At 35.8% G+C, this 13,008-nt stretch overlaps 1 protein-coding gene across 2 annotated transcripts in view; it reads right to left on the reverse strand.

Annotated features, from left to right (window-relative positions):
- LOC140511735 (transmembrane protease serine 11G-like) overlaps window positions 1–13,008 on the reverse strand; it is a 42,706-nt gene that overhangs the window by 12,952 nt on the left and 16,746 nt on the right. For both annotated transcript variants that reach the window (XM_072620911.1, XM_072620910.1), the window contains 2 exons: window positions 10,235–10,302; window positions 9,320–9,483 (listed from right to left, as the gene is read on the reverse strand). In XM_072620911.1, the coding sequence (XP_072477012.1) occupies window positions 9,320–9,483; window positions 10,235–10,302 (232 nt within the window). The remainder of the gene's footprint in view (window positions 1–9,319; window positions 9,484–10,234; window positions 10,303–13,008) is intronic.

The following is a 13,008-nucleotide window of genomic DNA, read 5'->3' on the forward strand; positions in this document are numbered from 1 at the left end:
TGTGTAAAAATTTTTATGTTAGTTCTTTTTGCAGAGACAAAGAATTGGAAATTGAGGGGATATCCACCAATTACGGAATGACTGAACAAGTTGTGGTGTATAGTTGTGAAATGACAAGGGGGAATCTGGCAAGACCTATATGATGCAAAGTGAAGTGAGCAGAATCAGGGCAGCAATAATTAGTAATTATTGTAATTAGTAACAGCAACATTGTAATAATCAACTATGAAAGACTGAACTACTCTGATCAATTCTGCGATCCAAGACATGATGAAAAATGTTACCCATCTCCAGAGAGAAAACTGATGAAATCTCAGTGCAAATTGAAGTATAATTTTCTCACTTTATTTTTCTTGTTTTTTTGTGATATGGTTAATATGGGAATATGTTTTTCATGATTTTACATGTATAATCAATATTGAATTTCTTGCTTTCTCAGTCTCTAGGCTAGGGGTTGCAGGGAGCTGGAGAATTTTAAATTTTGAATTAAAGAATTTTTTAAAAAAATAAATAATTAAAAACAAAACATTTCAGTAGGGACACAAGCTTTGGGTGTCTAGATTTTCAGATGCTCTAGGATTCTATTTTATTTTTAGTTGTAGCATTAATGGCACTAACAAATGAGCAGAGCACAGAAGTAGTTCCAGTTTCTGATCTTTGCATTCATTTTTTACTGTCTGATCTCAACCAAGTCCATGACTCAGTTTTGTCCCCCTTGGAAAGTGAGAAAATAACTTGCCTGCTCTATTCTCCAGAAGTAGTTTGAAAAACAAATAATAAGAGAAAAATGACTAAGCACTGGAAATATTTTGAGAGCTCTGCAATCAGAGTTCTCTATTTGCCAACTTATGTGTTAAATGTGCTAAGAAAATATGGCAACTTCAGATTAATTTGGAGGGATGATAGTGATAACAATCTTGAAATTTAATGAGCCATCTTTAATATCATACTCCAAACACTTATTAGCTATTTATGCTATTGTGACTGACAAGGTGGCTCTCTGTGTTTGCCATGTTATCAGGGATAGACAACCTTCCTTTTCCTCTGATCACCCCATCTTGTCTGGGAGGAACAGGTCTACTGTATCATAATTGTAGCCCTATTCAGTCTGTGCTCCAAGCACCAACTACTTCTCTTCACTATTCCACAGTTCTGGCTATAATGAAAAGGAGGTGGGGTGAGATGGGGAGAGAACAAGGGAAAGTGGTTAATGCCAGAGGCAGTAGTAGGTGGGTGAATTGACAGCAAAGGAGAGATGTTTATTTGGTTTGCTTTTGGCACAGTGCATTCTCTAAGCTGCTCTTGAATATTATCCCAGAGAGATGTATCCTACATCATGTGTTTAGAAGTGATGAAGATGCGGTAAGTAGTTGGAAGGTCATTTTCAGATTAAAAATGAAAGGTCATTTTCAGATTAAAAATGACCCAAGTACAAGCCCAACCTAGGATGCACATTGGCTCTGTGACCCCAGACAACTCACAGAAGTCCTCACTGATGCAGGAAACCTTCTAATATTCTACATCACAGACTAGGTGGCAATCTGCTCTAGTAAAAGGTAGTTTCTTCATAGGGAATTAATTACTTTGCCCAATGAGATCACAGGTTTGATCCTAAAAGAAAATTGTGCTGCTATTAATAGGATCATACATTTAGAACTGGAAGGAAATTAAGAGGTCATTTAGTCCTACCCCTTCATTTTACACACGAGGAAACTGAAGCTTAGGGAGATGAAATGACTTCCCCAAGGTCACACAGGTAGTAAATGATAGAATTAAAACTCCTGACCTCTGACCTAAATTCTACAGTCTTCTCACTATATAATTTTACTTTCTTCTACAACAACTAGACAAGCATTTATTAAAATTTTTTATGGGACAGTAGAAAGAGGACTGACTTTAGAGACAGAGGACTTGGATTTAAACCTGGTTTATCCAAATGACTTCAGTTCTCTGGACCTCAGCTTCTTAATCTATAAAATGAGAGGACTGGATTTGTGTATGCTGCCAAATGTTTAACAACCAATTTGAACAAGTGTTCAAAAAAATTGTAACCACAAAATATTTTAAAGTTTAATCTGCATTTTTAACATTTTCTCCATCAATTTCTTAAGTCTAGACAATCATCAAAAAATATTAAACCTTGATTTATAGTTTTTGTCAATTTCCTAGATATTAATACTCAAACTGAAAAGTTAATGATCAGTTCTTGCGAGCTAGTTAGAACTGGCTTCAAAACATCTTGATTTGAACTAGATGATAGTTGAGGTCCTTTTTGGCTCTAAATCTACTGTCATCTAACCATCCTACTATGTGTAAGGCAGTGTCTTGATTCTGGAAATTCAAAAATGAGAAACACTGTAGTCCCAACCTTCATGAAGTTTGTACTTTAGTTAAGAGGATAGGATGTGTGCACAAACACATGATCAAGATAGAATTGTAGCAGAGCAAAAGGGAGATCCAGAGAAAATATTCTAGGAAAATATGAAGGAGAGGGTGCTTTCAGTTGCAGAGGGAAGGGAGACACTGGAGAGGTGGATCAGAGAAGACTTTAGGGAAGAGGATGGTATCTGAATTGAGCCTTGAAAACAAAGAAAGAAACGTCTGGTTCTGGGAGGCAAGATGTCAGAGTGATCGATAATTGTTATCTCCCTCTCTTTGTTGACCTCGATGAGCCCAGAGAATATCTCCCTGGGAAAAACCTTGGAACAATGGGAACAACAGAAGGGGAAAACAGTTTCTTAGCCCATGAGGCTAGGAAAATTGCTAAGGAGGGGCCCTCTTGCTGTGAAGGGGACCAGTGCAGGATAAGAGCTGTTCCAGACAGCCCCACATCAGCAAACTGGGAGAAGATCCTGAGGCCCAGGGGGATGAAGCCAGCAACCACCAACACCAGGACCCCAGGCATTCCTCAGCACCCCAGGAGAATCAGGAAGACACTAGCACAGAAGGAATCACCAACTGCTGAGCTTGCCTATTCTCTAGCTCAGCAGAGGAGACTTCCTGTGGCCAGACCACTGCTCCCCCATACTTAATGAGCTAGCTCCAGGGTAACTGTGGGGAAACCCCAAAAGATGTTACCTGGCTTCTGCTTTCCAACACCAGCCAGTTCAGCATCAGGTAAGCTGCATCATTTTATCTTCTAGCTGAATGAACCAGAGGCCACAACACAGAAAGCCTCAAATTTTAGGCACAAGAACTGTGGGACAGAGTCCCCTGTGCCCCAGATACAGAGATCTACTTTAAAAGCCAGGAGAGGGGTGATGATCATGAGTAAGAAGAAAAGCAGAAAAGACAAGGAGGACAAGGACAAGGACCAAAACACAAATACCAAAGAGGTTAGCATTGAGACTGTACTCCCATCTGAAATTTCAGAAGGGAATATGAACTGGTCTGAAGCACAAAGAGTCTTCTTGGAAGAACTCAGGAAGGATTTTAAAAGTCAAATTAGAGAAATAGAAGAAAAACTGACCAATGACTTTAAAAATATATATAAAAAAGAAATCACTGAAGAATTTAAAAGGACAATTGGACAAATGGAAAAGGAAGTACAAAACCTAACTGGAGAAAACAACTCCTTAAAAGGAATAATTGGACAGATGGAAAAGGAAATGCAAAATTTAACTGAAGAAAACAATTGGATAACATTTAGAATTGGCCAAGTAGAAACTAATGAATCTATGAGACATTAAGAATCAGTCAAACAGAATCTAAAGAATGAAAAGATAGAAGAAAAGGTAAAATATCTAATTGGAAAAACAACTGACCTGGAAAATAGATCCAGGAGAAAAAAATCTAAGGATTATTGGTCTACCAGAAAACCATGTTGAAAAAAAGAATCTAAACAATATCATCCAGGAAATCATCAAGGAAAATTGCCAAGAAGTCCTAGGTCCAGAGGGCAAAATAGTCATCGAAAAAATCCACCGTTCACTTCCTGAAAGGTAGCCCAAACTAAAAACACCAAGGAATATCATTGCCAAATTCCAGAACTATCAAGCGAAGGAGAAAATACTGCAGGCAGTCAAAAAGAAACAATTCAAATATCTAGGAGCTATGGTCAGGATCACACAGGACCTTGCAGATTCTACATTAGAGGACTGAAGGAATTGAAATATGATATTCTGTAAGGCAAAGGAGCAGGGACTACAACCAAGGATTAATTACCTAGCAAAGTTGAGCTTAATATTTCAGGCAAGGAGATGGACATTCAATGAAATAAGGGATTTCCAGACCTTCCTGATGAAACAGCCAGAATTCAATAGAAAATTCAATTTTCAAATGTAGGTCTCAAAAGATGCATAAAAGGTAAACAGGGGGAAAATAATCTTGTTACTCAATATGGGCAAACTGTTTACAGCCCTATAAGGGAAGATGATATTTGTTAATCTTCAGAACTGAATATTTATGATGAAATATAAAAGGGATATACATAGATAGAGGAAGAGAGTATAAATTAAATGATGTGATGATAACAAATGTGATTGAAGGGTGCAAAGGGATTGTAATGGGAGATGTGAAAAGGAAGAGGCAGAAAAAAATAAATTCTATCACAGGAGGAGTAACAAAAATATATTACAGTGGAGGGAAAGAGGGGAGGGAGATGAGCATTGTTTGAGAGGTACTCTCATCTGATTAGATTCAAGGAGGGTGTAACAAACTCAGTTAAGTATGGAAATATACAACAAGGCAGTAGGAGGGGAAAGGGGAAAGAAAAGGGAAGGGAGGCTTAAAGGGAGTGAAGAAGTAGTAAGGGAAAAGGGGATTAAAAGGGCTGGGGGCTGAAAGAAGGGAGGGGAGACTGAGGGAGGCAGTGGTCAAAAATTAAATCTCTATTGTGGAGAGGAAGGGAGAAGGGAGAACTAAAAGCATAAACAAGGGGAAAGGGAATGGAAGGAAAAACACAGAGAGCAATCATAACTGTGAATGTGAATGAGATGAACTCTCCCATAAAACAGAGGCAGATATCAGAATGGATTAAAAACCATAATCCAACAATACGTTGTTTACAAGAAACACATTTGAAATGGTGGCATACACACAGGGTAAAGGTAAAAAGTTGGAGCAGAATATTTTGTGCTTCATCTGATGTAAAAAAAAGCAAGGGTAGCAATCCTAATCTCAGACAAAGAAAAAGCAGAAATAGATCTAATCAAAAGAGATAAAGAAGGAAACTATATCTTGCTAAAAGGCACCATAGACAATGAAGCAATTTCATTACTAAACATATGTGCTCCAAGTAGTATAGCATCCAGATTCTTAGAGGAGAAGTTAAGGAAGTTACAGGAAGAAATAGATAGCAAAACTATACTAGTGGGGGAACTCAACCTTCTCCTCTCTGAACTTGATAAATCTAACTTCAAAATAAGCAAGAAAGAAGTTAAGGAGGTGAATAAAATTCTGAATAAAGTAGATATAATAGATCTCTGGAAAAAACTGAATGGGGATATCAAGGAATATACCTTTTTCTCAGCAGTGCATGGCACATATACAAAGATTGACCATGTACTAGGCCATAAAAACCTCACAATCCATTGCAGAAAAACAGAAATAGTCGATGCATCCTTCTCAGATCATAATGAAATAAAAATTATATCTAATCAAAGGCCATAGAAATATAAACTGAAAACTAATTGGAAACTAAACAATCTAATCCTAAAGAATGAGTGAGTTACACAACAAATTATAGAAACAATCAACAACTTCTTTCAAGAGAATGACAATCATGAGACAACCTACCAAATCTTATGGGATACTGCAAAAGCAGTTCTTAGGGGAAGTTTTATATCTTTGAATGCCTGCATGAATAAAATAGAGAAAGAGGAGATCAATGAATTGGGCATGCAGCTGAAAAAGCTAGAAAAAAAAACAAATTGAAAATCCCCAAGTAAATACCAAATTAGAAATACTGAAAACCAAAGGAGAAATTAATAAAATTGAAGTTAAGAAAACTATTGCACTAATAAATAAAACTAGGATTTGGTTTTATGAAAAAACCAATAAAATTGATAAACATTTGGTTAATTTGATTTAAAAAAAAGAAAGAAGAAAACCAAATTACCAATATCAAAAATGAAAAGGGTGAACTAACCTCCAACGAGGAAGAAATTAAAGCATTAGAAATTACTTCACCCAACTTCATGACCATGAATTCCACAATCTAAATGAGATGGATGATTATTTTAAAAAACATAAATTGCCCAGATTAACAGAAGAGGAAGTTAAGTACTTAAATAACCCCATCTCAGAAAAGGAATTTGAACAAGCTATCAATGAACTCCCTAGAAAAAAATCTCCAGGGTCAGATGGATTTACAAGTGAATTCTATCAAACATTTAAAAAATTGGTAATTCCAGTACCATAAAAACTGTTTGGGAATATTGCCAAAGAAAGAGTCCTACCAAATTCTTTTTATGATACAAATATGGTTCTGATACCTAAATCAAGAAGAGCCAAAACAGAGAAAGAAAATTATAGACCACTTTCTCTAATGAATATAGATGCAAAAATTTTAAATAAGATATTAGCTAAAAGGATACCACAACTTATCATGAGGATAATACATTATGATCAGGTAGAATTTATACCAGGGATGCAGGGTGGTTCAATATTAGAAAAAGTATTAGCATTATCGATCATATCAACAACAAAACTAGCAGAAACTACATGATTATCTCAATAGATGCAGAAAAAGCTTTTGACAAAACACAACACCCACTCCTATTGAAAACACTTGAAAGCATAGGAATAAATGGAACTTTCCATAAAATAATAAGCAATATCCACCTAAAACATGAACAAGCATTATACGCAATGGGAAAAAACTAGATGCATTTCCAATAATATCAGGGGTGAAGCAAGGATGTCCATTATCACCACTGTTATTCCATATGGTATTAGAAATGCTAGCTGTAGCAATAAGAGAAGAAAAAAATTGAAGGAATTAGAATAGGCAAAGAAGAAACTAAGTTATCATTCTTTGCAGATGGTATGAAGATATACTTAGAGAATCCCAGAGAATCAAGCAAAAAACTACTTGAAATAATAAACAACTTTGGTAAAGTTGCAGGTTACAAAATAAGCCCTTCATAAATCATCTGCATTTCTTTATACCACTAACAAAGCCCAACAGCATGAGACAGAAAGAGAAATCCCATTTAAAGCTACGGTAGACACTATAAAATATTTGGGATTCTACCTGCCAAAACAAACCCAGGGACTATATGAACATAATTACAAAACACTTTTCACACACAAAAATGCCATATCTAAGTAAGTGGAAAAACATCAGTTGCTCATGGGTAGGCTGAACCAATATAATAAAATGACAATTCTACCTAAATTAATTTACTTATTCAGTGCCATACCTATCAAACTACCAGATAATTATTTTCTAGAGCTAGAAAAAAATAATATTAAAATTCATCAGGAAGAACAAAAGGTCCAAAATATCAATCTCAAATTGTATTATAAAGCAGCAATCATCAAAACCACTTGGTACTGGCTAAGAAACAGAGGGGCAGACCAGTGCAATAGGTTAGGTACTCAAGACACAGTAGGCAGTGAATATGGCAATCTACTCTTTGATAAACGCAAAGACCCCAGTTTCTGGGATAAGAACTCACTGTTCCATAAAAATTGCTGGGAAAACTGGATAACAGTGGCAGAAACTGGGCATAGACCAATGCCTGACACTGTACACAAGAATAAAGTCTAAATGGATACATGATTTAGGTATAAAGATTGATACTATAAACAAATTAGGAGAGCAAGGAATAGTGTATTTATCAGATTTATGGAGAAGGGAGAAATTTATGATCCAACAAGAAACAGAGAACATTATGAAGCATAAAATGGATAATTTTGATTGCATTAAATTGAAAAGTTTTTGCACAAACAAAACCAACGCAACCAAGATTGGGAGGGAAGCAGAAAACTGGGAAAGAATTTTTGCAACTAGTATCTGTGATAGAGGCCTCATTTCTAAAATATATAGAGAACTGAGTCAAATGTACAAGAATACAAGTCATTCCTCAATTGGTAAATGGTCAAAGGATATGAACAGGAAATTTTCAGAGGAAGAAATTAAAGCTGTCTATAATCATATGAAAAAGTGCTCTAAATCACTATTTATTAGAGAGATGCAAATCAAAACAACTCTGAGGTACCACATCAGACCTATCAAATTGGTTAACATGACAAAACAGGAAGATGATAAATGTTGGAGAAGATATGGGAGAGTTGGAACACTAATTCGTTGTTGGTGGAGCTGTGAACTGATCCAACCATTCTGGAGAGCAATTTGGAACTATGCCCAAAGGGCTACAAAAATATGTATACCCTTTGACCCAGCAGTAACACTTCTGGGACTCTATCCCAAAGAGATCATACAAATGGGAAAGGGTCCCACATGTACAAAAATATTTATAGCAGCTCTCTTTGTGGTGGCCAAAAACTGGAAATCAAGGGGGTGCCCATTAATTGGGGAATGGCTGAACAAGTAGCAGTATATGAATGTAATGGAATACTATTGTGCTGTGAGAAACGATGAACAGGAAGATTTCAGGGAAACCTTGAAAGACTTATATGAACTGATGCTGAGTGAAAGGAGCAGAACCAGGAGAACTCTGTACAGAGCAACAACCACAGTGTGTGAGGAATTTTTCTGGTAGACTTAATACTTCATTGAAATGCATGGAGTTAAAAAATTTCCAATGGACTCTTGTGTCAAAATACCTTCCACACCGAGAGAAAGAACTATGGAATTAGATCACAGATAGAAACAGACCATTTTCTTTTGTATTATGTTTTGTTTTATGGTTTCTCCCGTTCATTTTAATTCTTCTATGCAACTTGCATTTCATAGGAATGTATGTGTAGTGGAGGAAAGGGGGAATGAACAGGAAATGAATGAGAGGGGAGGTAGTGGAAAAAAATCTAAAATATATGGAAGTGATTGTTGAACACTGAAACCAAATAAAATAATTCAATTATAAAAAAGAAAGCAGAGAAAGATTTCCTTCTGTGATAATATATGTAAAAGTATTTACCACAGTGCCTAGTACATAGTAGGTGCTTAATAAATGCTTGTTTCCTTCTCCCTTCCCTTCTCAATCACTTCCAAAGTAACCAAGGAGCATAAAATTGTCTGTACATATTGTATGGGACCTAACTGATATTCAAATAGATCACAAGTGAAAAAAAAGAAAAAAAAACCCTTCATTTTGTAAGAAGACAGAATGAAATTGTGATGGAGAAGAAATGTAAGGGTTAATAAGGAAAAATAAAAACAAGAGGCCTAGTAGATAAAAATGCTCCTTGCCTTGAAGATAAGGTGAAGAACCATCTGCTTCCAAGTACTGTGTGCCATCTTTTAAGTTGTGATGCAAAATCTTCTCAGCCATCTTTCTTATTTTGTTTTCATTATCGGCAGAGGCAAATTGAAATTTAAGCAATACATCTGCTTTCAGACCATCAGTGCTTGACCTGAAAGTTGACAACAGCAAAAAAGGTTAAGTAAGGATACAAAGCATGACAATTTCATTATTTTTTTCCCCCATATTTGTCAGGAATTACCCTCTTACAGGAAAAGATATATGTACTGGCAGGTGTTTTTGGTTTTATATTTTCCATTTTTTTGTCAAAGGCATTAATCATATTGAGGAAGCAGGAAGTTCCCTTAATATTTTTGGGAAGTTTTAGATTTTTTTCTTTTTCTGAAGAGTTTTTCTTATTATCTCAATCAACTTTAGGCATAACTTGCCCTCCAAAATCCATAACAACTATATGACCATGTCTATTTTAGGTCAAAATTTCATGACAAATGGAAGGAATGGGGCTTCCTGACTGACTTTAAGGAAACTTAACTAGCCCTGCAGAAAATTTAAAAAAAACAGTCTCATATTTTTCACACTTTCCATGTTTACCCACTCTCTGAATTTTTTTCTTTTTTTTTCTGTATACTTTGTTGTTCAGTCATTCAATTGCATCTGACTCTTTGTAACCACATGAACATCTGTCCGTGGGGTTTTCTTGGCAAAGATACCTGGAGTCGTTTGCCATTTCCTTTTCCAATACATACTTAGAAATAATTTAATTGTGATATTATGAAATTATTCATTCTCTAAAATTATAATGATCATTTTTTCATACGATCGATAGACATAGGACTAAAGAGAAATTAAAATAAAATCTCCCCCATTGCATTTCAGTTTGCAAGGTGACTATTTGTGATTACCTGAATCTGACAACATGAGACTTGATATATTGTCCTTTTAAATTGGATTTTCTAAAAATATCATCTACCTGAGAAAAGAAAAGGAAATATTAGCAGAATTTAATTTAATAACACAAAGAATATCACATTAATTTAATCTATTTAAAGAAAGGACTTGACAGGCAGCTAGGTGGTGCAGTAGATACGACACTGGACCTGGAGTCAGGAGGACCTGAGTTCAAATGCTATCTCAGACTAGCTGTATCACTGTGGGCAAGTCACTTAACCCTGATTGCCACACACACACACACACACACACACACACACACATACACACACACACACACACGCCATGATTTTAAATGTTTATCTCAATATTTATTTATAATTGCCTTTAGAAAACACTTTGTAGACTAAGGAAGATCCTGCTTGCACAAAGATCAACCTTCATCAGTAGTCAGAGATGGGTGATAAAATTTGGTTTAGGCTGGTGGTGATACAGAGAATAATGAATATTAAAAGTTAGCCACTCAAAGATAGGGCATTCTCACTAAAGGATCAATCTGAATAGTCCTACTTTTCAACCATTATCATGTAACCCCAAGATTATTGACTACTTGGTTGTTATAAAAAAAGGGAAAAGAAAACTTAGGCAACTAAGTGGTACAGCGGATAGATCACTGGGCCTGGAGTCAGGAAGATCTGAGTTCAAATCCAGCCTCAGAGACTTACTAGCTTGGGCACGTTACTTAATTGTGTTTGCCTCAGTTTCCTCAACTCTGAAATAAGTTGGAGAAGGAAATGGCAAACAACTCTTGTAGATTTGCCAAGAAAACCCCAACTGGGATCACGAAGAGTTGGACAGGATTGAGCAAAAACATTTCATTAAAAAAAACAAACTTTTCAGGCTGTAATTCTTGTTGGAATTTGTCTCGTTCCAGTGGTAAAATAGGATTGCTCAGTTCTTTGTGATTTTTATTTACTGGGGTGTGTATGTATTAAGTACTTTCAAGAAAAGAAAAATACTAATGGAGAGCTGTATAGAAAAGCATAAATAGAATAAAACTACAAAAACCATTTGTTTGTCTGCCCCATGGGATAATCCCATTGTGGGCTAAACTCCTACAGTAAATTGTTATTCCCCAAACCACAGTTTGTTCTTGACATATGTGATCTTACATTCATGACTCTATCATTATTTACCTGTCAAACTGGATTTTGGGGAAATGACTGATCATGTGCCAAACCTTAAGTGAACCTATGGCTCAATATCTTTTTAGAATGAAGAAAGATTGAACCATGAGGTGGGTGGCAGAAGGGAGAGGGAGTTGGAATCATTAATTCCTTAACTAAGATTTGTCTTTTATTGTCTGTTACTAAGTCTTTCAGTGTCAAAGAGATTGATGGATTCTTTAGTTCCCTATGGTTCTGTCACTGAAACTTTTCCCCACCTTCACCATTTTGTCCTTTTCCTCCCTCCTCCCCTCCACCAAATCGTAACTTTAGAGCTGGAAAGGACCTTAGAGAACTAGTATAATCTCCGACTTTACATGCGAGGAAACTGAGGCATAGAAAGTCTAAACAACTTGCCTAAAATCATGACTAATTAGCAAGAGTCAAATGTATAGTGCCATATATGAACTCCTATGAGCACTATGTTGACTTGTAGGCCACTTCTTATTTCACTGTACATGTCTTATTAATTCTTACCTATGTACTTTTACTCCTACATACTTTTACTCTAGCTCTCTCTTCTTTCCATGTAATCAAATTGAAGATCAGTCAAGTCACACCTCCTCCATGGAGCCTTCATTCCCTGACTACTTCAAGCTATAGTAACTTTTACCTCTTCTCAAGTTCTGTACCATGGTAATAATAATTACTATTCATTTGGTAATTATAGATATCTTACCATACATTGTAATGTAACTATTCCATTTGTCTTATCTCCCCATTTATATTAGGAACTCTAAAGATGCAAGACCATATTATATACTGCTTATGAGGTAGTGCTTTGCATCTCCTACAGTGCTTATCATAGTGCTATATGAAAGATTTTGGTTGCACTGATATCTGTCTTCCTCAGGTTAGTTCTAGGTTGATTGAAGTATATAGGTAAGGTAGCATAGAGCAACTACATCTAGTTTAGGGTTATTTTGGTATAGTTATGGATACGTAGAAGGCCAGTTTAGGGTGTGAACAATCCTAGTTTGTATTTTACCAACACTCCTTACTTTTATTTCTTTTCCACGATTTTGAGTCATTTTTTTACTCTACTTTCTATCTATAGAATATAGACAGCTTTAGAAAGGGAATATAAAATGTTTTCTTATGCTCTGTGACCTCTGGAACTAATTAAAATACTTAGATATCTATAAAATTCACCTTCTATTCAGGGTGTTCCTAACTTTGCTCCTAAGTTGAGCCTAGAAAAGACTATCTTTTGTGCCCTAAAAGTCTCTGGACTAACATAGAATCTAGGAAAATAGGTAGAATTATATATGTATGTGATGTGCTTGTCTTCTTATTTTGATTTTCTCCTAGATGGGAATTAACATTGTCAATTCTCCACCCTGTTCCTATGATATTGGTGAGTCTCATAATTGATGACATTTTTATAGTCAAAATGTAATAATTTTAGTATTTAGTTTCTTTTAAGCATGTTTTAAATGACTTACCTACTCCACTGTGTTCTGTTCCCAGCTCTCTTCACTGCCTGCTCATTTTCCCTTTAGAATTTTCCAAAGAAATATTTCTGAGCCTTACAGATATAATCTAGCTATCCACCCACCCCC

Source organism: Notamacropus eugenii, chromosome 6 (assembly GCF_028372415.1).
Source record: "Notamacropus eugenii isolate mMacEug1 chromosome 6, mMacEug1.pri_v2, whole genome shotgun sequence".
Taxonomy (NCBI): domain Eukaryota; kingdom Metazoa; phylum Chordata; class Mammalia; order Diprotodontia; family Macropodidae; genus Notamacropus; species Notamacropus eugenii.